Source organism: Liolophura sinensis, chromosome 10 (assembly GCF_032854445.1).
Source record: "Liolophura sinensis isolate JHLJ2023 chromosome 10, CUHK_Ljap_v2, whole genome shotgun sequence".
NCBI lineage: Eukaryota > Metazoa > Mollusca > Polyplacophora > Chitonida > Chitonidae > Liolophura > Liolophura sinensis.
The window spans coordinates 18,335,842-18,361,906 of NC_088304.1; the positions used below are offsets into that span (position 1 = coordinate 18,335,842).

General features: G+C 38.1%; 2 protein-coding genes across 3 annotated transcripts in view; one reads left to right on the forward strand and one right to left on the reverse strand.

Moving 5' to 3' along the window:
* Positions 1-578: 578 nt before the first annotated feature.
* Positions 579-20,793, reverse strand: LOC135476208 (A-kinase anchor protein 1, mitochondrial-like). 2 transcript variants are annotated; one of them, XM_064756154.1, is made up of 9 exons: positions 20,701-20,793; positions 18,147-19,672; positions 16,302-16,524; positions 10,566-10,696; positions 9,518-9,698; positions 7,300-7,447; positions 5,346-5,413; positions 4,715-4,851; positions 579-3,747 (listed from the first exon to the last, which is right to left on the reverse strand). In XM_064756154.1, exons 2-9 carry the CDS (start codon positions 19,602-19,604, stop codon positions 3,685-3,687), a joined length of 2,409 nt encoding a protein of 802 aa, XP_064612224.1. In that variant the 5' UTR covers positions 19,605-19,672; positions 20,701-20,793; the 3' UTR covers positions 579-3,684. The 2 variants fall into 2 exon arrangements, with proteins under 2 accessions (XP_064612224.1, XP_064612225.1); XM_064756155.1 differs by having other exon boundaries at positions 20,637-20,753.
* Positions 20,794-21,132: 339 nt separating this feature from the next.
* Positions 21,133-26,065, forward strand: part of LOC135476949 (serine/threonine-protein kinase unc-51-like) — a 41,722-nt gene continuing 36,789 nt past the window's right edge. The window contains exon 1 of the mRNA XM_064757096.1: positions 21,133-21,504. Within this exon, the coding sequence (XP_064613166.1) occupies positions 21,415-21,504 (90 nt within the window). The 5' untranslated portion in view covers positions 21,133-21,414. The remainder of the gene's footprint in view (positions 21,505-26,065) is intronic.

A 26,065-nucleotide genomic window follows, 5' to 3' on the forward strand; every position in this document is an offset into this window, starting at 1 on the left:
ACTCCTTAAGCCTAGGGCACACGAGAGCTATGTGCTTAGCAAAAAATCATGCGTGGCATTTGTCTTAAGCACGCACCTCGTCTGCGGTGAACCTTTTTGTAAGTTTTTTTGCCTTTAGTGGAGATATTTAACGTGTTTGATAATTTCGTTCATTTATGCACAATGCCTTGCCTTGTCCGCGGCAAAGGAAAGCTGCCTCCTTTCAAGTAACCGCCAATGCGCTTTTGTTTGCGGGTCACATGATTTGGAAGATGGTTGTCCACAGCGACATGATAGAAGACGTTGTATTAGAAGATAGGCTGATTGAATTACGGCCAGACTACCCGTGTTTACGTGATGTCCACTTCCACCACTAGACAAGCTTGACCTCTGGAGCTCGCGCTATTCTTTAGCATCACTCGTGTGTACCATTCTAATCACCATTCAACTATAAATTTATTTCAGGCTAGAATCAAGTGCATGTGTATAATGCATAAAGAAACAAAGGCTGAGACATTGTTTTTGTTTTCTGACATCAAATCCTGCCTCAGTAACACCGTTACCCCAGTGACGGCACTGTTCAAGATTTCTCTTCAAAACTTGCTAGTGGTGGCAATGATATAAAGCCAACGTAGGGAGCAACCCATGCCATGTAATGAGTACGTTTATGAAAGCTAGACTCGTGCCCTCGGGACAAAATTGCTACCTGTAGCTTATGAAATACCTCAGAAAAAAAGAGCCCTATCAGAAATGATTAGCATAAAGACTGTTCATTCATTCCTCGCACTATCTAACATACAACCTGAATACATAATTGGAGAATACCATCAAGTGACAAATATAGCAGAAATAAACAGGTCACAAAATGCTTGAAATTACATCACAAATAGAATTAGATCTTCTATGCTGCAAAAAAAAAAATTACACTAAAGTTGAACAATTATTTTATGAAACAAATGACAAAAAAGGATGGGACATTCTTAAATGTATTTATATTGTAGTGAAGGCTAGGGATTATCAAATATCAACTAAATAGCAAGAAAACAGAACACGCAGCAGTACGAAATGCAAAAGGCAGAAAAGTGAACTGATTTCAGTACTCAATAAATCCACTGTACCAGATATGCTAATCTACATTAAAGGACTACCACAAAATAGATTTTCTTAAAACTAACTATTGCTTTCACTTTGATTGGAAGATACATGTTGCAAAATATTGGAAGAAATTTTAAAAGATGCAAATTAACTTTTTATGTTAACTTCTATGACAAGTAGACATTTACAATTAATCAATGGAATATACATTTTGCTCCTGATGTTTCACTCAAAACATCAGCTCCTGTTTTACACTACGCTGATGTCTGGATATAAAATGTAAACATATCTCCTACACTTTCATTCAAGAAGAACTTTGGGACATAGTTCTGTCCATAATTCTGAGAACAATTAAGACAGATGCTGCATCATTGAAAGTACCGGTCCATTTTAATGTGGCAACAGGTAACAGTATGTATTCTTAGGAATAAAGGGAACAAACGCTTTTCAAAGGAGGAGAAAACAGAATGTGAACAAGTTATTTAAAGAGAGTTTAAATGAATTAAATTGAATGGCATCATGTAGTACACACAAAAAGATGAGGGCTTGAACTCAACATTTTAGCTACTGGTCTCTCAGACAGGCACTGGTACAAAGTTACCTGACCAAACACTGACAAACCTAGAGATACAGTACGATACTGTGCATCTAATTCTATAACGACTTGATATATTGGACTGGGGCTGTTACAAATCGAAGCTGGTTCTTCCCCTGGGAATCACCATGAGCCCACTGTCCAAGCCCATTTGTTTTCTCCCTGAACATTAAATCCTTTGTGCAAACATTCCTCAGCTTTCTAGCTTGACCCAGCCGAGAGTACAGGCCATAACAATTTACTTCCCTCATCGTGGGTAAAGTAACTAGAAAAACCCCTGCTATGGACTTTCGACAATAAATGCAAAGTTTCACAAAGTTTCAAAAATGTTACAAATTTTACCACCTGTTCCTCACAAAAAAAGATTAAAGAACAATTTCAATTGTGCAAGTGACAGGAAATGGGACGGCCTTGGGCACCATTGAAAACACTTGTTACCTTTGCGGATGGGAAACCCCATTAAATATTCAGAATTTGATGAATTTGGCAATCTTGAATATATAATTCATGTTGAACACTCGCACACAAAATAAACAAATGAATGTTCATGCAACTGTTCATCTTGAACATTACACTGTACTGGATACGTTCATACAGGTATGCAAATGGCACATTTCTTGTATATAATGTAAGCAGAAACACATCCCATCCTTTTATCTGCGATTTTAGTTTGGAGGCAAGCACTGTAACAAAATATCTCATAGATTAGATGAAAAAAATCACCTGGGTAACAAGCTGCACGACGAAAAAAGCTTTCTTGAAAATATTCTAAATGCTTCGGAAAGCCAAAAAGTTAAACGAGTAATTATTTTTAAAGTTGAGAGCATGTGTGGTCATGCCCTCTCAGATGTATCATCACATATCACCCATAAACCATCGAGACAAAAATCGCTTAAAAAAATACAAAACACATCCCACATGTGACGATCAACAAATTTTTGGACTCCTTTTTTTTTTTACCACTATCTACAATTTACACCTGAGTAAAGCAAACTTTAAATTTGGCAATATTTCTCTTCTGGCATAACAATCTACAGTAATATTTTCATACAAGTGGACACCATAATAGACAAAATTTGGAACTCGGAAAATCTATGAAGTTGGTTGAACATCAGTAAGCTGTTAAAGGTTGAACATCAGAGAGTTGTTGGTTGAACATCAGCGAGTTGTTAAAAGCTGAAATTCAGTGAGCTGTTGGATGAACATCAGTGAGTTGTTGGACGAACATCAGTGAGTTGTTGGATGAACATCAGTGAGTTGTTGGATGAACATTCTTGATTTTCTGGTTATGGTCTCAACCTTTTCATTTTGGTTGTCATGGCAGCTGGCACTTGATAACAGTGCAACCAGAAATATTGTCATATGTTTAAAACAGATCTTAATCTAACAATTCTGAATATCTGGCTGAATTAAACTAATACATGCATGCATACAAAAACAGAAACCAATGTAACCTATATGTATATGATGCAAACACTTCGCTTGAAATAAATGAAGCAAGAATTAATTGCACAAAACCTGTTCCAAAATATGACCCCAGGCAGATAAATGCATAAATAGCGGGCAAGAGACATTCAAGAAAAATCTGTCAATAAACTTGTTGCTAAAGTCACTGACATTAGGTTGTTTTCCATTAAGAAGTACATGTATGATGTTGTCCAGCTTAGTATGCAATATTTTAAAAAACAAATTGTTACACTAACAAATTCTATATAAAGCTCCGTCATAGAGAGTACATTTTTTTTTTACACCAAAAAAAAATACAATTTGAGAAAAGAGACAAAAAAGTATTTGATGAACGCTGCTACAATTTTTCACACCACGGAATCCTTCAGCAAAGTCAAAATATATCTCCCAAAACGAAAAAAAAGAAAGAAAAGGAGGTAAACAGTTTTTCTATGGCTAACCTAAATTATTTACACGCAAAAGCACTAAGATCACATTTAATGCACTTGAGAAAAAAACACCTTCAACAAGCTACTATTAAATATGCAATCTATTGTGAATTGATTCAACTACAGCCGTTCTATCCACCGTGCCACACCCCTGTTCACCATCTCGCGGTTCACAAACAGCGCCTGAAATACAAATAAAGACTTTGTCAGTGAAGTTACGACATATCATTCTTGATTTGGCATAACTCCTTAATCATGTTTTCATTCATTCATTCATCACCAAAGTCACCAGGCAATATTGCTGAGGTAGCATAAAGCCATAATCATTCATTCATCACCAAAGTCACCACACGCAATATTGCTGAGGTAGCATAAAGCCATAATCATTCATTCATCACCAAAGTCACCAGGCAATATTGCTGAGGTCAGCATAAGCCATAATCATTCATTCATCACCAAAGTCACACACGCAATATTGATGAGGTAGGATAAAGCCATAATCATTCATTCATCACCAAAGTCACCAGGCAATATTGCTGAGGTAGCATAAAGCCATAATCATTCTTTCATCACCAAAGTCACCACACGCAATACTGCTGAGGTAGCATAAAGCCATAATCATTCATTCATCACCAAAGTCACCACACGCAATATTGATGAGGTAGCATAAAGCCATAATCATTCATTCATCATCAAAGTCACCACATGCAATATTGCTGAGGTAGCATAAAGCCATTATCATTCATTCATCACCAAAGTCACCACATGCAATATTGCTGATGTGGCATAAAGTTATAATCATTCCTTCATCAAGTAAGACCAAGAAACTGTTATTACACTGAAACAGGACAAAAATGGTCCAAATTTTGTTGAATATGGAGTCAAACGATCTAATATACCAACTTGATATATAACGGTGAAGCTAAAAACATGATAAAAAATGGCTATGGTTTGCAGAATCAAACAAATGTGAGTTGCCTGAAGCCCAAACTTGATCTAGAACTTGTTATGATGAAGCCATGAATCAAGATCCATTTCACTACAATTCGATGAAATTTGTCCAAAACTGATTTGTGATGTTTCTAGTCCTCTCTGGCTCTGGTAGGGGGCTTATAACAACACCAAAAGCTTACTGATGTTCCAAACTTACCTTGTTTCCACTGACTTGGTATATATGAACAAATGGTATACCATCTTCTGCCCTACCAACAACTTGTGCCTGGAGTAGTTTCCCTTGGGTGAGCTCTTCTAACACAGTGGCACCATCACTATTGAAGTACATATCACCTGAGCAAAGATTAAAAAAATAAAAGCGATCAAATACAGACTCTATAAACCATTTCATTTTGATATTTTGTTTACTTGTAGCACTAGCATTCTAAAATTATATATTTTTTTCTTTGCTTAAAGCCACAAACCTATACATGTTGACATGACCATGTTTTTCACATTTCATTTCAGAAAAAAAACTGGAATTATACTGGCGTGTTTGCAGATATATTTCTTAATGTCGGATTTATTAAAGCGACTTCAGATGGCACAGGTCAGATGGGTCCCCAAAAATTCTAAACACATAATCAAACTATTTTCCTGGACAGTGTTTAATGGTCTTTCATCTGATAAATACTTTATTTCAAATCTTTTCTTTGCCTTTAACACCATGGCTTCACTGAAAACATTTTTTCAAGGGTATAGTCAGTGAAATTCCCTTAAATATGCTTTAAAACAACGTGGAAACATTTTAAGACAAAGGTTAACAGCAAACTACGTGGACAGTTTACCTTGTATTGGTGTTATATTGGCCATGTAACACTCCACTGCCTGGAATGGCAGTGTCATGAAGTCACTCCTGTAAACAACAACAACAACAACATGGTTACTCCTACTCCAGCAAACTCTTACTGGATAAAAAATGAGTTTGTTTCCTTTATCACATTCTGAAATATTGTTCAATACAATATCTATGCTGCAGAGGGTCTGAACAAGTTTACTTCTTTAACATAATGTTGCACCTCCATGAGCTTTAAGCGATCACAAATTTTGGCCTTTTATTTGCTTTTGTGCAAGATGCCAATAGTGGTTTCAAATAGGCAAGACACATTCAGCTATAAATGTGGTCCGATGAAATCAACTCGAGCGACTGTCCCATAATTGAAGTCCAACTGAATCCCGGAGATCTGTGTTATTTTCATAACGTACAGTAGTAGGGGGAAGTAACCTTACATACTTCATTATAAGTCTTTGACGGCGCTCTGGTGTTTTCTCGTTAGCTCTGTGCCTTTCTATAAACACTGACTAGGAAATGTTGATGGAAGAATAATTTTCACTATTTCGAACGCAACATGGAATTGTACAATAACAAAAATCCAATTTTCAAAACAATGTAGATGAAACATTAAGATTCCTTGCTGTAAAAAAAAACAGTTCACAATGAGCTACCTGTATTACAGATAACCCTTTGTCAACAGCCAAATTGTTGTAGAGCCAACCCTTCTTGCTAGCAAAACTGAACTTCATTTCTGCCAGAAAGCAGACACAAAAAGTGCATCTAGCCTTACAAGGCAAAACATTCCTCTCTTACTTATTGTATTTATTCAACAATAAGTATATTTACAGTATTTACATCTACATTTGATCTATCCCGAGGAAGTACAAGTATAAAAGATGGCGGTGGTTTTAGGTGAGTCATAAGTCATAAATCATAATAACAGAGAAAAAGTTTTACATATTTAAGAAAAACACATAGTGTAACGTGCCAAAAGAAATGCTGTGTGCATAGCTATGAGACATGTATGTGTTTGAAAATAAGTCAGAATTGTTTCATCAAGTAAACTTTCATTTTGGACTTAAAAAGACAAAGTGAGTCGACAGATTTGAGAGAAATTGGTAGCCTGTTCGATTTCCAGGGGGATCATATTTCGAATTGAGTAGACAGACAGGTTGGGAGAGTGGAGGGTCTAATAGGTTAAGACACTGTGTTCTGGTTTGGATAATTGCGTATATCTGATTATTTTCGAAACATGTTACGCAGTTCAGGGGTATATTATAGGGGTGATATATACATATTTATGAATGATTGATAAGGATAGAAAATTTTACCGGTAAAATATTCAGAGATCTGAAGAGAGGGTCTGTAAGCTGGAGTCGATTAGATAGGGTGTACTGAATGCACTGAGCGTTTTTGTAACAGACTCAACGGTCTGAGATGAGAGGGATAAGTGCTACCCCATAAAAACACAAGCATAGTTCAGAAAAGGGGAAATTAAGGAGTTCTAAAGTATTAGTAGAGTTGGTTTGTTCATAAAGTGTTTCATATGGTTAATTATGCCAATGTTGCGAGATACTTTTTTTGCATGTGTAACTGATATGGGATGTCCAGAAAAGTTTGCTGTTAAACATTATACCCCAAAATTTAAATTCGGAAATATAATCTATAACTGACCCTTGCATAGAAAGCCGAGGAATGTCCTTAGGAGAAGAGGATACTGGTCCGATGACCATACATTTGGTTTTGTTAATGTTTATCAATAGCCTGTTTGAAGTCATCCAGTCATGGATCTTTTCAAGTTCAGCAGACATAAACAAAACAATATACTTCGTGACAATTACATGGGACAATTGGAGCCATTTCATTGGACCAAAACCACAGCTAAAGAATAATTACGCACATTTATCAGTAGTTAGTGGGCAGGAGACTGTAGAGACTTTGACATCAGACTGTAATCACCAACAAACCTGATTTGCCGCAGATGGCTGATGGGTAATCTAGAGTAGCCGCCGTAGTCGACAAACTTGATATCACACTCCTCTCCGTCCTCTGAGAGATCAACGACCAGTGCACGATACCAGCCATTCATCACTGGAGCTGCACAGATCACGCCCGCTACAACAACAACAAGGCTGCATGGTCAGACAGACCCAAACACCTACAAGTACACGACAATGTCGGGCAGATTTACGGAGATTCAGGGTAACAGGAATATGCCTAATTCATGAAAAGCAACTATAAATCCAACATTATGGTTAAGTGGAAAATAAAGAATCTATATTAATTTTTTTGCTAATTTCATATTTTATGTTTCAACAATAATTTCTCTGATATATGCATATTTTCATCATCTGCTGAAAATGATTAGAAATGAGACTTTCAGGGTTTGAAATTACCATTTAATTGTCAAGACATGTCCAGCAAAAAATGGTCTTGTCTGTCAAAATTTATGTGCAGCACGCAGAAGTGTCCGGTTGAATATTTGGCGATGAAAATTTGCACCTACATGAAATTTTGCTACTTCATCAGTTTCCGAAATTGGCATTCGAGTGGATTCATAGCGGCTCCTTTTATTCGTAAGAGAAGTTCAAATTATTTCAAATCATTGTTTCATCCGAAAGATCACATTTCTATAAAATGTGCCAGATTTCCTGTACGAGACTTTCCTTGTTATGAAAATAGATTACTTTGTTTCTGTAGCTTTTCATTGACCAAAGAGACGTAAGGCGCTTAACATGTCATCAAGTTCATGGGGACAGAAAACCCCTCTGGTCAGTTATTAATTGATTGATGGTGTTTTCGCTGTACTCAAGAATATTTCGCTTATACGACGGCGGCCAGCGGTGGGTCGAAACCGGGCACAGCCCGGGGGAACCGGGGGAATCATTACGCTGCGCTAGAGCCCTAACCAACTGAGCCACGGAGGCCAAAAATCTTAGTCATGATTTTGTAATTTACAGTAACGAATATGCATGCAACATTCCCTTTGTGTTATTGTGCTTTACATGTATGCAAAAAAAAAACATTAATAAAAAAATAAATAAAAACAAAATGTTAAATACATACGGTACTGAGGAGTTTATGTACGCTTAATGTTTATTATAAACTTGCCTCAGCTACATGTAGCACTGTACAGCAAACAAAAAATACCTCAAGAAAGTCATAAATATTGATCAGAAATGTTTTATCTAAGATCTACATACTGGAGATACCATTAGACTGCTGCATGAACTTATCAATTATGCAGAATTGCAGTGATTTCGAGAAAGCTTTTGATACAATCTTGATTTTTATCTGAAAAGCACTAAAATTTTTTGTCTAATCCATGTATTTTACAAAGGGATTTCAAATCTTTTGTACAAATATATAATCATAAGTCTTACAATGCAGTTCCTGAAGTTAAGTGAAGCTTTTCTAATACAAATAGGCTGCAGACAAGGTTATTCTCCATACATCTACATACATGTGAATGGTTTCTCTTCGTGCTCTCTTGTCTTAAATGGGTTTATTTTAGTCACAAAATGACTGCCCTTGTGTTACACTGTACATGTAGGTTTCAGCTTAAACATGTAACATAGTGCACTGCATGGTCACACTGAAAACCTGAAATAACGTATTTTAAGACTTGACTATGAAGTAAGGGTGTTTTAAACTAAAAATGCAAATGTCTGCAATATGTTGATGATTGTAATGTTTAACTGTTTTCTTGAATCTTAGCTTACAATACACTGTATAGTAGCATCTTGAGAGAACTAAGGGAATGTCACAGTAAGAAATGAAGACTTTTCAAAATTCAAAACGTCATAAAGTAGGCAAATATTTTGTACAGATACGGCTGGTATACACACTTGGTATGAGAGTAACACAAAATGAGCGTGCATATGAAATGTTATATATTCAGTATTTGGCAATATTTAGAGCAGTGTTTCCATGAAAACCAATGACCAATGAATATTGTGGAATTCATTAAATATGCTAAATTTATGCGGGGATTATTTTGGTTTTCAAGCTGGATCATTTCGCATACATGTGAGTTTCATGATTCTCCTTATTTGTTTTCAAGATATGAGCCACAGACAAAGAAAATCACTCTTTCCCCTCACCACTTGTTTAAGAAAATACATCCAGTGTGTACCCCCCCCACCGACCCCCCAATTATATACATGTATGCAAGTATTGGCTTACCCTCGACAGGTCTGGGGAGCTGGGGCACACTTTGATCCTGGGTATAACAGGCCAGCATAAACTGGTTCAGCCTCTCCAGGGACGGGAACGTCGGGTGTGTGGGCTGCTGGAGGAAGACGAGGCCAGCATTTACAATGCTGGAAACAATCACATCCACCGATACCCCATGAGGCAGGTTCATCTACAGAGAGAAACAGAGGCTTTGTTCATGTCCATGATGCTGATGTGAAAATGTCCTCGAACTTTAGTTCTGCAATGTTCTGAACAAACTAGAGGAATTTCTGACTGGTGGAATTTATATATTTATTTGTTGCTTAATGAAATCTGCAAATTTGTTTTTCTCAGACAATGGTCTGTTTTATTGGTGGAGGAAACTGCAGAGCCCAGGTTAAACCACCAGCCGTTGGCAAGTTAATCATGAATTTGCGCACCTGCCCACTATGACTGGTGGAAGACAGGTGATCTTTATTTAACATGCCCTTCACTTAAACAGATTTATGCGGCTGATTTCTGACAAAAAAATTAGCAACAAATTACATACAAGAATAAGACATTACTGAAACATGTAACAATTCAATGCCATAACTTTCTGTATAAGTCCAAAGACCAAGTTGCAATTCTCCTTTAAAGAATTAACATGGAGAGAAAACCAAAGGAAAAAAAACTTCTATCAAAATAAAAATAGAACAAGAAAAACAACCTTTAAAACAGTTCTTTTTTTTTTTCAGCCAGAATGTTGGATTATGTTTGATGAAAATACACTTTTAATGACAGCCCTACAGCCATTTTCACAGGGTTGGTAATTTATTTTCCACTCTTGGCTTTCTGCTTCACATATATGTGTTGAACTAAATTCTTCAACCCTTTCCCATGTGTGCATGACATTTATTCCAGCATATTCTGAAAGCATCATTCAGTGTAGAATGACAAAATTACCCATTTTGTGAAACCTTGAGCCAACCCAGCCAATATAGTTTTGTCTCCAAGATCAAACTAAAAAGGTGCATAAATATGCGAAAAGGTTGATGAATTAGTAAGATGGGTATACCTGGAGATCTGGCAGTACTACAGGTGGTTCAGGTGCCATGTTGTTGGGTGTCAGCTGTAGGTTGGGGTACCTGGATTTGGGGAACTTCTGACGAATCATTGCCAACGTCTCCTCAATTTCATGGGGAAGGCCTGTGGCACAAAACACAACAAACTGAATCAGTGACACCACATGAAAATTATGCAGGAAGTTATAGTCCAATAAAATCCCTTCTTCACTGTGCCCTATGCCCACAGTGCCCTGTCACACTGCAGATGGCTAATACTTTAAAACACAAATCCGGGTAATCAGAGGAAAAAGGAAAAAAATATCTTATTTTGCTTTCCATTTGTTCGTTTAGTTTAGAGTTTGACTTGTATGACATACATGTATATATGGTTCTGCCTCACTGAATTGCCATGCAAAAGACACCAGCACTGATGCATACCTGCCAGCACACGGTACTGATTCTTTAGTTTAGATGTACAGACAGAATCAGATAACTAGGGTTGGACGCACTAGCAGTATAAATGTACTAGATGAGAGTCAATGTTACTGTGTTGGAGTGCCAGATGTACACAATTCTGATAATGGAGCATTTGTGCAGAACTGTGTGCCCCATTTCCCGACTACCCTAGTTTTAATTTAGCACATCCAACTAGTGATAAGCTATCAACCCAGTTGAGTGACCCTAGCTGACCGGTGGCTTATGTCCAGACAGCTGTCTGTGGAAAATCTCCACCCATAGACCTCACTGATGACCAGCGGTCAGAAATAGGACATCGGCCACCCATGTTGCTAAGAAAATGATTATCAGACAGCCGAACAACATTAGACAACAGGGATGACACTGGCACAAATAGTTTTGTTGACAGTTTTGAAATGGCATGTACATGTAACTCCAGTTTCAAAATCTAATACAGAATTGTCAGGTAAAAAAGTAAGCATGCACGCCACTATATAAAAAAATTTGAAATTTATTATCTATGATTTTACCCCTCTGTACCAAGTTGGTGATAAATCATGACAAATTTTATGTGATAGGCAAATATATCATGCAGCACTTCAACTATAATCGCCTCTCTGCTGACTGTCCAACAGAAAATTTAAAAAAAAAAAAAAAGATGTACTGATGTCCATTTCTGATTAACAAACTTGGTAGATCACCTGCAGGAGCAGTATTAACCAGATGCACAGACAGACACCCAGACTCAACACATACGTGTGACTCACCCAGACTCAACCAGGGTGTTCATTTTGTATTGAAGTAGCAGGTTGTTGCCCAAAAGTAGGCGGATGTTTGCTGATCGATCAATGGCTGGCGCCCAAGGGTGCCTACGTCCCTGGTACCTCTAGGGGTCTAGATGTTCTCAGAGGCTATCTGAGTTTATTCTAGATACTACATGTATATACACAATTCTAATTAGTAAATGAGCACATAAGAAAGTTTCATATATAGCAATGACAATTTTTTCTCGTTTCTTTTTTCTCCCTCATACACAGTATACATATACATGTCCAGTTCTTATGTGCTGACATTGGAGCCACCAATAATTAACAGCAAGAAACTGTGTCTTTGCAGTATATTCAGCCATCACATTACAGCAATTCAAAAGTTCCAAGAGTTAGGTGCAAGCATGTGAATGTATACAATATTGTAAACATTAAATGAACAAATTTAACAATGAAACACTTTCTCATAAAACATATCAGTCATGGCATGTCAGTCATTTCTGTCCAATTATCAGACTACAGTATCTTAAATCATAAAAACATGTCCAAAGTCTGATTTATTTGATTGGTGTTTTTACGCCGTACTTAAGGATATTTCACTTATACGACGGCGGCCAGCATTATGGTGGGTGAAAACCGGGGGAAACCCACGAACATCCGCAGGTTGCTGGCAGACCTTTTCACGCATGGCCGAAGAGGAAGCTAGCATAAGCTGGAATTGAACTAACATTGACCGCATTGGTGAGAGACTCCTGGGTCATCACGCTGCGCTAGCGCGCTACCCAACTGAGCCCCGGACGCCCCCTTTCAGAGTCTGAAGATGTAAACTGAGAGTTCATACTGTCAATGTCATCATTTATATCCTCTTCATCCAGGTGCTCTCTCTGAACACTGGAGGGCTAGGTTTGAATCTTTTGTTTGATTTCACTTTCTTCCTATCCTTCAGTTTCTCCCACCTGTCCACCTGTCAGGGCCATTGACAGAGATATGTAGCAAAGTCTCAGGCAATATCCTGATTGAGACGATTCCTAAGCCAGGTCTTCAACCAGTTCGCAGATGCTCCTCTCTCAGGCCAGGCATTAGTCTAAGGTAGAGACAAACAAATCTCCATGGTTTGGAGCAGCACTGGTAGAAAATATCGATATGTACCTCACATGGATAGTACTTTCCCCAAAAGCCATTCTGTTGTAGACTTTGATATGAGTTGCCTCCCTTTTGGTGGATTCTTGATGTTCCTTGGAATTTCTTCCGATTGCACCTAAACTTCTGCCATTCACATTTGAGTTCCTCAGACCTCAATTTTATCCTTCTTGTCCATCATTTGGCAAAAGTACTGATTACCTGTCAACCCATATTCATTAAACTGTGGTGAAGACTGGTCAGGGACAACAGATGGGTAGAAAATCCGGAAAGCTGTAGGCACATCGAGACTGTTCTCAAAGCAGCTGTTGATGTTCACTGCGACAATATTGATGCAAGACTCAGCAAGCTTCGCAAGATGAGTCACTGTGTTCTGATGGACTAGGAACATTGCATGTTCATACTCTGTCTCCCTCAGAAAGGTCTACATGGAGATGTTTTGGTGTTTGTTGTGTGGCAACATCTTTCAGTGCATCCACAGTGAACTGCTGGCGCAATTGAGGCAAGTGAAAAGGTACTCTTTTGAAAAGCTCTGCTGAGGTGACCAAGTATTGGCAAAACTTCGTACAGCAAGTAAATTGTAATCTGAATTAAAACCCTGTAGCTGTCGGATCACCTTCTGCTCTCAGCGGACTTAAGAGTCTGAGTCAAAGCATGGTAATTTATGAAAACTCAAGTCACAGAATGGATAACCATCTTGTCCTAACAGCTTTCTGCCATTTCTTGGATTTCTTACCGGCAACATTCGGCCCACTGCTTTCATTAACACCCCTTGGTGTCTGAATAGATTTTGAATAGGCTGCTGTTCTCTTTGCAGAATTGTCAAAAAAATTCCAAAGATTAAGGAGAATGTTCTCAACAGTTTATGTAAGAAATTTTAGCATATGCATCCCCATAGGCTAGTGCCAGTCTATGACATATACAGTGAACTGGTAATATACAGCTAGAAATGCTTCTCAGCTTTGCAGTCAAACCATTTCTTTTTTCCTAGCATCACAATTGTGCTATCAGATGCAATTCCACTCACCTTTTCAATTGCAAACCCACAGTTATCAAGTTCCTGCAACAAAACTGTTTTTCATAGTTTCAGCATTAGCAGATATTGAATTTTCCAGTAAATCATTGGCTAATATAAACTTTACTTCTGCTCTTGTGGTGTCAGTGCTTAAGTACTGCACAAAAGTGATCAACTGTCGTTTCATGATAATGTCAGAGATTTCATCCAACAAGATACCAAAACTATCAGCCTTTTGAGCTGCACCAACAGCATTGGCTTTTAACTGTCTGTCACAATGTCAAAAAAATTTCCCAGATACACCCACCAGAACAGTGCTGAAAATACCGGACATCAGAAAGTCCAACTTGTTGCGCAACCTCTAGAAGATGTGGTAATTTTCGGTTGCTGATTTCTTCCTTTGCAAGCCAATACGCCAACTGAAAAGTTTTTATGTTATGCGTCCAACTGATTAAGCGCCTTGTGAAGGAATTACTTGTGGAATGTTGATCGACAACTGAGTAGTTTTTTATTCACTGCATCTTGGTGCATATCTGATACAGCATGCTCTTCCATAGCACTTTGTTTAAATCAAACTGCTCCAACTTTGTTGAATTTCATCGACGGTTTTTGGGGGCATTGGAAGTGGTGTGTTTTCTGCAAAGCAGCAAAACATTCCTTCTTCTCAACATACACCTACCATTTGTAGCCAGTTCTAAGACAATATGTACAGAAGGCAGCTGAATGGACCAAGTCGCTATTTCTGAAGAGTGAAGCTACGGTACTGTTCAGGCCTTCAGGCTCTGTGGCAGCATGAGGCTTTATTGCATGAAAGGGTCTTGAACAAGCAGGCAAACTGGAGACAGCCCCACTATTTTCCAATGTTACATCAGCCAGGTTCAGCCACTTGGGATATAATTTGAAATGGTTCTGTTGGATGGAAAAAACAAAAGGTGCTTTAGTGTTATTTAAACTTATGTAAGGGACCAAGATTTACTGTGAGTATTAACTATTTATTTGGAACGAAAAACAAAAATGCCAGAATTTAAAAGAAGAAAAAATAGAGTCTTAACACTCAATGTGCACATGTATTTATATTTTGTATGAATCGGCAACAATTTTAGACTAAAATCACTGACTTATACTAATCCAGATGTGTTAATAATACAGATATGTGTTAGACATGTACAATATAGAGGTAGGCCTTTAAGCTCTGAAGATAACTAACAGGCCCTGTTGTTGTTATATGTTTTCTAAATGAATGCGGCAAGCCAAAGCCCAATAAATGAGAACAATAAGGGCCAGGCCTTATCTGATTTGTCACTACAAAGCAGTCTGGTTTATTAGTAATTTCCTCCCACCATAACGCTGGTTGCCGTCGCATAAGTGAAATATTCCTGAGTACAGCGTAAAACAACAATCAAATAAATAAATAAATAAATAGTTAAGTGTACTGGTAACTTATTTATGAACATATTCTAAAAAAAAATGTTTTACGTAAATGCATTATTGAGAAAGCGAAACCGAAAACATGTAATGTAAGCACTACCAAACTATGTATTTGATTTCGTACATACATGATCAACTCATCACTAGTCCCGACCTAAAATAAAGCATGAAATTAAAAAAATCTACAAACAAGGCAGACAAAAGTCAACATTAACATTTAAAACTGGTTTTCAGTCAGTGATTTGTAAAGTGCATAATTAGAAATCGGTCTAATGCGTGAATTATTTTGAGTTTACATACATGTACTGTTGTATATGAAGACCTATATGTAAATGCTAGAACCTTGTGTTTGAGTATTTATCCAAAATTCATTTCTGTCAGTCATTCCATCTAGTTTGTAAAAAGTTACAAAAACATAAAAAGACATACAAACCTTGTTCCTTGGTCCCAGAACCGAAGCGAAGAAACGATGCCGGATTCATGATTTCATCTTGGGTGTTTGTTTGACAAGTACACCTAGTCGGTGTGGCTATCAAAAACATGTGGTTCAAGTTTCCCCACGAAGCTGTGAGGCGCAATAGGACAAGTCATCGTCGGAAATGGGCACTGCATATCACATTGTTAAACACTTCCCAAACCTTACGGTGCTCAGAGAGGTCACAGGCACCTGCTAGGGTTACAGATTGCCATAAACTAGGTCAGCGATACCAGTAGTGGTCTCTTAAACCAGCTGACCAGGACCAGCTTCGAAATGACACCCAGCTGTCCAGGGACAATTAAGAGCAGTTTACAACTTTACTTTGCTGTGGATAAATTTGATAAGATGCAAGTAGCCAGCGGTACATAAACACAGGATTTGGGGGCGGGGTGGAGATGGTGCGGAGCTCCGCCGGCTACCGGCTTAAAATGAAAACCCCACTCAACACATACATGTAACTCACCCTCTATAGTACAGATCTGAAAGTCAGGAGAAAATGGGTTATTTCGCAACGTCACGATCGCTCCGGTTTTCTCCTTCATGTAATTTATGTTCTTTCCGTATCGACCAATCAGACGGCCACACAGCTCTGTAGGGAAGTCCATTTGGTAGATACTCAACTCTGGTTGCTGTGGTATCCCAATGGTCTCCCCAACACTTGCTCCCTTACCACTGTCATTTGATGCCTGAACGTAGAATATTATTTAGATTAGATCAAGAGATGACAATAAATGTAAGTAATGCCATGGGATATTGCAATGCTAAGCTGGAAAATGTAAATTATCCGTATTGTCTACTTATTTATAAATGTATCTTATCTGACTGGTGTTTTAACGCTGTACCAGTACTCAAGAATTTTTTGGTACTGTGGCAGCAGTCAGGTTAATGGGTTGAGGAAGCTGGAGTGCCTGGACAAAACCACCAACCTCAGATAGGATTATTATACCATGACACCTTCTGGAATCGAATAAATTATTATTATTCTTCTTAGTCAGTTCATAGAATTGTGATATTTCAAAAACTGGCATAGAAAAACCAAAGTTTGGAATTTTAGTAACAAACGACTTTTGAGCTTTTGTGCTGTTTGACAGACAACAGGTAAAGCTATATGAGACCGTGCACACCCTGGCACTTCACTCGCACGAGGCAGAGGCAAGCAGACGAGGTGAAAGATAACATAAGAAAGAATAAGGGAAATGAAAATTGGATGATATTCTGGAGAACTACAGCTGATAAGAATCGCAAGTTACAGTATGTTAGACAACAGAACAATGTTGACAGCAAACATGTATGTAAATTATAAACGTCCACAAAACCTGGTTTTAGAATTACAAGGCCATACATTTTTCACTTAACTTCCATGTTATTTAATTTAGGCAATGTTTTCACGGCCATGTCTGTTCCACTAAAGCGTGTCTGTGTGAGTAAAATATGTTTGCGCAAGTAAAACCTCAAATGGGGGCCTCCGTGGCTCAGTCGGTTAGCGCGCTAGCGCAGCGTAATGACCCAGGAGCCTCTCACCAATGCGGTCGCTGTGAGTTCAAGTCCAGCTCATGCTGGCTTCCTCTCCGGCCGTAAGTGGGAAGGTCTGCCAGCAACCTGTGGATGGTCGTGGGTTTCCCCCGGGCTCTACCCGGTTTTCACCCACCATAATGCTGGCCGCCGTCGTATAAGTGAAATATTCTTGAGTACGGCGTAAAACACCAATCAAAAAAAAAAAAAAAACACCTCAAATGCCTGTATATCTGTAGTCTCAAATGCTGGAAGTTCACTGCGATACCAACAGGGTACTGATATAAATATAGTGCATGCAGATATTAGGAATTGCACAAGAAAAGTGATGTTACATATACCACTCCTGTTATCTGCTGTTATCCCATCCCTCAGTGTGCACTGCATGTTACATTCTTTTGTTATACTGGAGAAACAATGTATCTGCTCAACTGGCACTTTAAATCAGTGGATTCGCTCACTGTCATTAGAACAAGCCATCATCCAGCTGTTTACTGTACAAGCAAGCTCATTAAATGAAAATGTGATCTAATGTTAGAGAGGCACACAAAGGGAGGTAACTGCAGTGGACAGAACATGTGATTATTGGGTATTAAGATAAGATTGTTGGTTATTACCTTGTGAACACGGGATATTATATTATCTTCTGAGTGAGACGCTGTTTTGCATGAGTGTATAATCTTCATACATGCCGGGTTTGCGGAATATTGTGTGACATGGAGACCAGGAAAAACTCCAAGACGTTTAATGATTATAAAAAACTCGAAAGTTTACTGTTTAACACGTATTTCCTTACCTCACTGGTGTTATCGCAGTTGTTTGAGGGAGTTTCTGCTTTCTCAACCACTTCTGTATGTTTTACATTGGTGTTGGGGTCAGTTGGTGTCAGTAAGAGGCCGCTGTCGTTGTCTGGTGCCTCTTCTGTTTCTGTCTCATCCAACACTGTCGTCTGCTGGCTTGTGTCTATGGGCTCCAAACTATCTCTTGAAAGCCCACTCTCTGTGGACCGAGATGGCTCTCTCTCATTAGAGTTCATTTCACCGTGTTTATCACAGTCGCTTCCAGAAACCTCAGACTCTGCATCATTGCAGACATTCAAATCATTCAGGGATTCTGTGACTTCACCAACTTTCTCCCTTACCAAATGCTCAAGGTAGTCTCCCTTTGAGGAGCTCTCTGTACTTGAGCTCTCAACTGTTACACTTTGGCCGCTGTCAGATCCACTCTGACTACATTGAGATCGTACATGTACTTCTGGTTCTGGTGACGTCTCTAGACTGTCCAATGAAACAGAGTCTTGCAAATTTAAGATGGGTTTCACATCAGTCGAGGAAGTCTCGGCTTCATGAGAATTTTCCATTCCATTTGAGTCCGTTACAGTTTCCTCGCTTGACGGATTTGTCTCAACTGGGGAGGTTTCTTTTGAAATAACATATTCTAGCTCGGCTGGAGAACTTTCAGGAACATTCACAGTATCGACATTGTCACTGATCAACAAAGCTGCCACAGTCACAGGACTTGAATCCCTTGATTTCTCACAACACTCAGCAGAATCAGACGCCATCGTCAGAACTAATTGTTCAGATTTGCTTTCAGCATCTTCAGCACCAGAAACCCGCATTTCGTTTTCAATAACTGTCACCTGTGTCATCACCGGAGCAACATTTCCTTGTGGTACAACATCACTGTCAGATTTTAACACATCTTTTGAGTCTAACGATACAGTAATTCCAGCTGAGACTTCTTTGCTCGCTGAGTTTTCCTCAGTTTTGTTTTCGGCATCAACTGGGCTCTTCAGTTCCGGTTCTACTGTTTTATCATGAGTGTCTAAAACACCACTCTGTTCAGGAGCCACTGATTTTATCTCCTCCATAAAGCAAAGATCACGATTCCTGGTGATGCCTGCATCATCCACCTCTCTGCAGATGTTCCCTGCGTACTCGTCATCTTCGAGACTGTTTTGGTTAATTTCGGCTTCTGCGCCGTGCGATAACTGGTTGCTGGTTTTTTCAGATTTCACTACGTCATCGTCCACAATTATATCATCTTCAGGCGTTGTTTGCGTGCAAAGTGATGGCAGTTCTGGGTGTGTAACCTGATTGTCTACAACCCAGACTGGATCGCCATCTTTTTGCTTTTTCTGTCTTCTGTTCTGGTCGGGGTCTCGCTTATTCCAGTACCAGAAAAGCGCGATCACTGCTGCCAGGGTTGTCCCAACAAAGGAGAACCCCACCAGTACCCGCGAATTTGCCATACTAATGCTTTCCTTTGAGCTGTTCACATTACATCTTCCTATAGGGAACACGTCTGCAGAATGTCAAACTGTTGGAAAGAGATAAAAGATTGCATGAAAGAATTTGAAATCAAAACTAAGAACTTAGAAAGTCAACCTTTTAGTCAGGTGGCATATCTTTTCTGAATTACTCTTCATAAACAAAGTGATACACTATTTATACATAAAACAATGACACTACTTCAGACTGCAGAAAAAAACTGGAGCAACTATATGGAAGTTAGGAACCTTGAATCATTCAAGTTTTAGAGCTGACAAGATTCAAGAGACATACTCATTATATATAGATGTGACCTAAATCTTTAACATTGCCCTTATGCAATCTAGGCATAAAAACACTTCATAACTAAAATAATTTGATAATTAAACCTTCTGCCTACAATGTAAATTTAACACAAATAGCTAATACATGCCCTGTAGCAGATTCTGTATCCTTTATAACATATATACACTACAGGCTGTATACTGGGGTTTGGTATAATAGGATATGCCACAACAAAGTGTTTTTGCCATTAGATCAGAGACATGATGTTTTTAAGTGCAACTTTTCATCATACTGCAAAGATTTACTATTTCTCACAAATTTAAATCAATTTCATTCTGCCTTAACATAGCCTACGTACATTTACAACTGTGATAACTTCTGAATCAATTTCCATTTTGCAAATTGCACCTCGATCTTGGGACGTCAACGACAGGAGTCGGAACTTTCACTTTTAAAATTAATCAGGCCACGCACCAAGTCAACAACATCTCGGCGAGCATATTCCAAGACCTAGTTTACATTCATATGGTGATTACTGCCACTTAGTCGACACAGCTGTAGCAAAACAAACACTTCAGACAGTTACATCTGTTGACAATACCTAACAATATGGCTATTTGAAATCTGCGTCTTTTAGTTCAAAACAGTTTGCGTCGCATTCGCAAGCAGCGCGAAAAAAAAGCTGAATTGTGCATCGCGATTGATAACCCAGGAAAACTGACATTTACCTGAGATCCCTACAACAGAGAGAGTCAAGGCTATCTATTGAAAGTTATGCGATCAGCGCCTTACCCTGGCTTGTTTATGCAACGTTGCCAAGCTAATGAACGACTTATATGCGATAGAAATTCAGCACTACACGTGGTCCTCTACCTTTCACCGTCCATAGAAATACCTAGTCTCGTCTTTGTACAGATTATCGCGAGAGAATACGGGATTTCTCGGGCTATTTTCAAGGGCACATGTCAATATTCATCCGCCATATATTATATTTCAGTTGTTCTTCACTGATGCAACTATATTCTCCAAAAATACATGTTTCGGATAGCTTTCCTGTATGGTTCAGAGATAACATACCTTTAATTCCGAAACACAAGGTACAAATGAAGGACGCAGCGTTTGTTTTCGGAACTACTTTGCGCATTATGTAAATGTTGTGCGGTCAAACCAAAACATAATCAGATGGTTTTCACTTTGACCTCTTAGTCGAAAACGACGTTCACAAAACGAGCGCTGAAAACTGGAGCATTTGACCGATTTCTTTTTCTTTGACAGAAAATTAGATATCACCATGATTGTGAGGCATTTAACGATACTGAACGTTTAGACGATTGTCTGTCAAGATGTAGACCTCTGCCGTGACAACAGCGTGGTGGAGAAAGATGCTAAAAGAAGCGATGGCTTCATTTTGACAGCTGTGTTGTGACGTTACAATGGCCGGATTGGCTCGCCTTCTATATTAGACAGGTGCTTTCATATTGCATATTTTTCACATTTTCTTCGACGATGGAGGTTGTAGGAGATTATGAGTACAGCAAGAAGGACCTGATAGGTCACGGGGCCTTTGCTGTGGTCTTCAAGGGCAGACATAGGAAGGTAAGGATATATACATTCATTGTCAGCTTGCCTGACCTCTTTGTTGTTGCGTTAAAATTTCATCATCATTTCTTTATCTCAACAGTTGAAAAAAAGAAACTGTGGAGTAAACATTATTCCACTCAAACAGGATAAACAAGGATGTTTAGAAAAAACTGCATCATCAAGTGGCAGAATTTGTCACGACGCTTGGGGATTATCTCGTTTTGAGCTCAGTTTCGTTTACTTCATCACTACACTGTTAGATGAAGATGCGAGCCACTGTAAATTAAGAATCTTACATACACCTTAGCTAGGTAGCTAAGGTTTTTGAACAGTATTGAAATAAATACATATATTTACGTGGTATAATTTAGCACATATTATTAATTACTAACATTTTAAAAGATACAGCATCTCTCATAAATAAGCATTAATTGAGTTCATAGTTATTGATTAATCTCATTGCCTGTTGGTTACTTTAGAAAATATGTTTTCCAGCTTGGTGGCTTGGGGGCTAAAGTCGCAAATATCTCTTGTAATGTCAATTAAAGAGATTAAATGAAATCTATGGGATGAAATTCTGTAAACTTGACAGTTATACATTTCTTTTCTTTTCATTATATCCTTTACAGTTTGGATTTACCTACAGTACAATTTTAGCATTATTCATAAACATTTGTTGTGTCTAACATATGCCTGAATGGTGTGCATGTTGAACAACTGTGGATGTGTGTTGATATAAGATTTAAAGGTGGAGAAAACATAAAAATTACATAAAGTTCAGATGAAAGAGTTCGAAAAGCTTTTCCTAAATGTGGTCTCCAATATTTTTTCCGATTTTTCCTTGAGGAGAAAAAGACATGTGAAAATAATTTTTGTATGGTGGGTATTTGTGACCACCTTTTGGTATTTATAGTCTTTGTTTAATAATGTCATAAATGAGGATGTAACACAGGTTTAATAAATATTTTTGCACTAGAATTTGTTCTTTTCAGCTAACAAGTGTATTAAACCTCAGTTTGATTCATATTTATGTTTTTAATATGTTCATAAATATTATCATAATTTAGGTTAAATGCATATGTTTCGATATGAACAACAAATTTACATTCAAATAAATCATCACATGTGACAAGCATCACATCCTTATTTAGAACATTGTTATGGAACAGTGATAAATACCAAAAGTTGGTCCCAGATTTACAAATAAGTTTTGACGCTCTTTCATCTGATTTGGCATCATTTTTGTGTTTTCTACTCTTTTAAGCACATCACTATAATGTTGAGGCCATCTGACTTGACCCTAGAAGGGTACATGTACTTGTACAAAATATGCTCCTTAACACACATTGGTGAAGTTGAACTTGTACATATGTTTTTCGCAGTTTATTTCTTATGGCTTCAGTTTTATGAACAGCATTGTCATTTTGCCACATCAAATCTAGGACATCTTAATTCATTAAGATTAATTAATTGTGACTGCAAATGCGCCTACTTAGATTAGATTTGTGTTGCACAGAAGTTGAATAGTGTTTTATTCACTCACACTGCCAGCAAATACCTTACTACAATTGACCTACCAGGGGTCAAAATGTTTGGGCATTCACTCGCTCAGAATAAAAACGATGACCTCAAATTGTGCCCTGGTCATCATAAAGATAAAGACTCATATTTGATTGTTTGTTATATTTTATCCACTTCCATGTGGCTTTACCTTGATGTTAATAAAATCTAATGCATTTAACATCCTTACTTCATATTCAGACAAATATTTTTTGTTGAGGTCATCACTTTGAAGAGCTCAAAAATCAGAAGATTTTGACCCTTACACACAGTTGGTCATATTTGCTTGTGATGACAGGATTTGAGCATTGAGCAGGTGGCACTTATCTAATCTGACAGCATGATAATTAAACTGAAAACACCTGAAACCAAGCTAACACTGTCAACGTTTCCCTCTTTGTTAAAATGACAGCATGAGCGTCCTCATTATGTAATTACTTCTCTCCATTGTGCTTTTGACAAAGCTGTGGACTATACCCTTCTGTTTGTCATCACATGTAAATGCTGTTTACAATAAGATAACTGTTAATATTATGACTAACACATTAGGCACAGTACTGGAGCATAGTATAACTATTACCATGAGAGGTACACATTCATGTTTACAAGTGTGTAAAGAACAAAGGGAAAGAAGCCAGTTTGACAGTTTATTCTGAAGTGTGACAGCTGTTTTGGTTGAGTCAGAAAGCCAGTGGATGGAACAATGCCATGTGTGAAAACTGTTAAAATCCACCACTTCCAGTCTCAGCACTACACATACATGTAAACTATGGGATTAACAGTAATTAACACTACAGTCTCCATTATGATCTTGGAGATGTTTTGATGTCCTTCAAAGAATTTACGCTGAAGTCCTTCCTACATGTCGTTACAGATGGCACATGTGCTTTTGCATGCCATCCCTTATGGATATTATTTATTGACAATTAATGTCCAGCTTATGCTGGCTTCCTTTCCGGCTGAAGATCTGCGAGTAACAGACTGGTGGATGATTGTGGGTTTCCCACGGGCTTTGCACTGTTTCCTCTCACTATAATGCTGGACGGCCAATGTACATGTATAAGTGAAATATTCTTTACGGTGTGAAATCACAATCAAATAAATAATTATTGATAATTAGAATGTAGGTATGCATGTATGTATGTATGCATGCAAACCAGTATGTTAACTTTACTTGTACGTGTGATATTAAAATGTTAAATCTAAAACTAATGACAGCAGAACAAAATGTTTCGCTAGACATGCACATACATCTATCTTGCCTTAAAACACTGTGTTCTTAAATTTGGACTTATTTATTATACTTACATTTGATTGGTGTTTTTTTGTCGTATTCAAGAATATTTCATTTTATTTATATGATAGTAACCAGCATTATGGCTGGAGGACAAAACCAATGAACATCTGCACGTTACTGGCAGACCTTCCCACCATACAGTGCTAAATTCTGCTTCTAACACTTGATATCATGCATCAGCCTGCATGCAATCAAATTTAATACATTCACATTTTAGACACTGTGTTACCAGTAGTTTACCTAGGGATTACATGGTCATGTACCTGCCACAAAAGTACATCGTATACATGTGCATGTAACCTGTACATGTATATACAGGTATAGTGTAATAATGCACATGTTCACACACAAGTTGTGCACCTGTCACATCACTGTTTTGCATATGTGTACACATATGTACCTTTATGCATACCCTAGGGCAGGGATTGTACCTTTATGCGTACCCAAGGGCAGGGATTGTACTACATGTACAGGTACCTTTGCACTTGGAAGTGCAGAATGTTATGTGAACATGCTTTGAGCTTCCTAATCTGATTAAACCCACTGTGTATCCAATGTGCCGGGTTATGTCATAGGTCTGCACACACATGGCAAAATTCCCAGCCAGCTGCTTAATTCATAGAAGGGGGGGTCATATAGGTGGGGAGATGAGTTGACATCAGAGCAAGATGCACACACAAACATCAAACAGGTCAACATCAGTGATGTGTACATTGAGGAGTGCATGTGTAGTGAAATCCTCCCCCATGGCTTTGGAGACAAATTAAGTTTTGTCTACATTTTGCCAAAAGCATTGCATACATGTACATGTTGCCAAAGGATTGCAGATTTACTTCGTGACATGTGGAACAGAATGGATTGGAAAGCTGCTGGGCCTATATGTACATGTGAATGTACATTAATTGAATTATCAATTTTATAAACTTAGGTAGCTTTATTTAACATTTGAAAGCATATACTTTTAGTTTTAACATGGGGCTTGCAGATGAACATGCATAGATGTACTTTTGTTATACATGTGTTAATGTGTAAACTTAATATAGGTTTTGGAGTAATTAAATCTGCTGTGATAATAAATCAGTAGTCGATTAATTTCTCTCCACCACATTGTCTTAGTGACATTAAGCCATATCCATTCATTAAAGATTTATTTGTGGAGTTGAAAAAAACTTTTTTTACTTCATTTGTTGCGAGACTGAAGATCTTCTACTTATAATTCTGGTCAGGTTTATGATTGGTGGAAATTGGAGCAAGTGAAGAGAACCATGCACTGTTGTTTTTTTCCCTGAGAAAGCTCCAGGCTTTAAGCTACTGTTTAGGATACCCAAACTGGATTTGATGATATTGTATACACGTGCATGTACATCGATGTATATAACTCAGATACTTGTATATGAATGGCTAGTGTTTACAAACATTAGCCAAGTCACTCAACAACACACACCTCCACCCCATTCAACCTTAAGAGTTTAATTCTGCCAAGCCATGTCACTGTGGTTTGAGCTGGCAGATTAAAGACACTCATGTGTAAGCATCATCCCTATATTTAGGTGTGACACTGTTGGTTTGTTTTCATACAAGAGCGGTGATGTGTTGCTAAGTAAATTTACATACATACTGTGGTGTAAGTTTCCACATGGCCAGAGCATTTTGACCTACTTTAATTGTCCACATTACCTTGATCATTGACACACTTTTTTTTGGCTTCTGTGGCCAATG

Excerpts from the sequence above, each read along its gene's own strand:
- LOC135476208 (XM_064756154.1), bottom strand. The coding sequence starts at position 19,604 with ATGGCAAATTCGCGGGTACTGGTGGGGTTCTCCTTTGTTGGGACAACC. Across the intron at positions 10,697-16,301 it reads TCAGATCTGTACTATAGAGG|GCCTTCCCCATGAAATTGAG; the intron begins GTGAGTTACATG and ends TTTGTGCCACAG. Across the intron at positions 5,414-7,299 it reads AGCCATCTGCGGCAAATCAG|GAGTGACTTCATGACACTGC; the intron begins GTTTGTTGGTGA and ends TGTTGTTTACAG.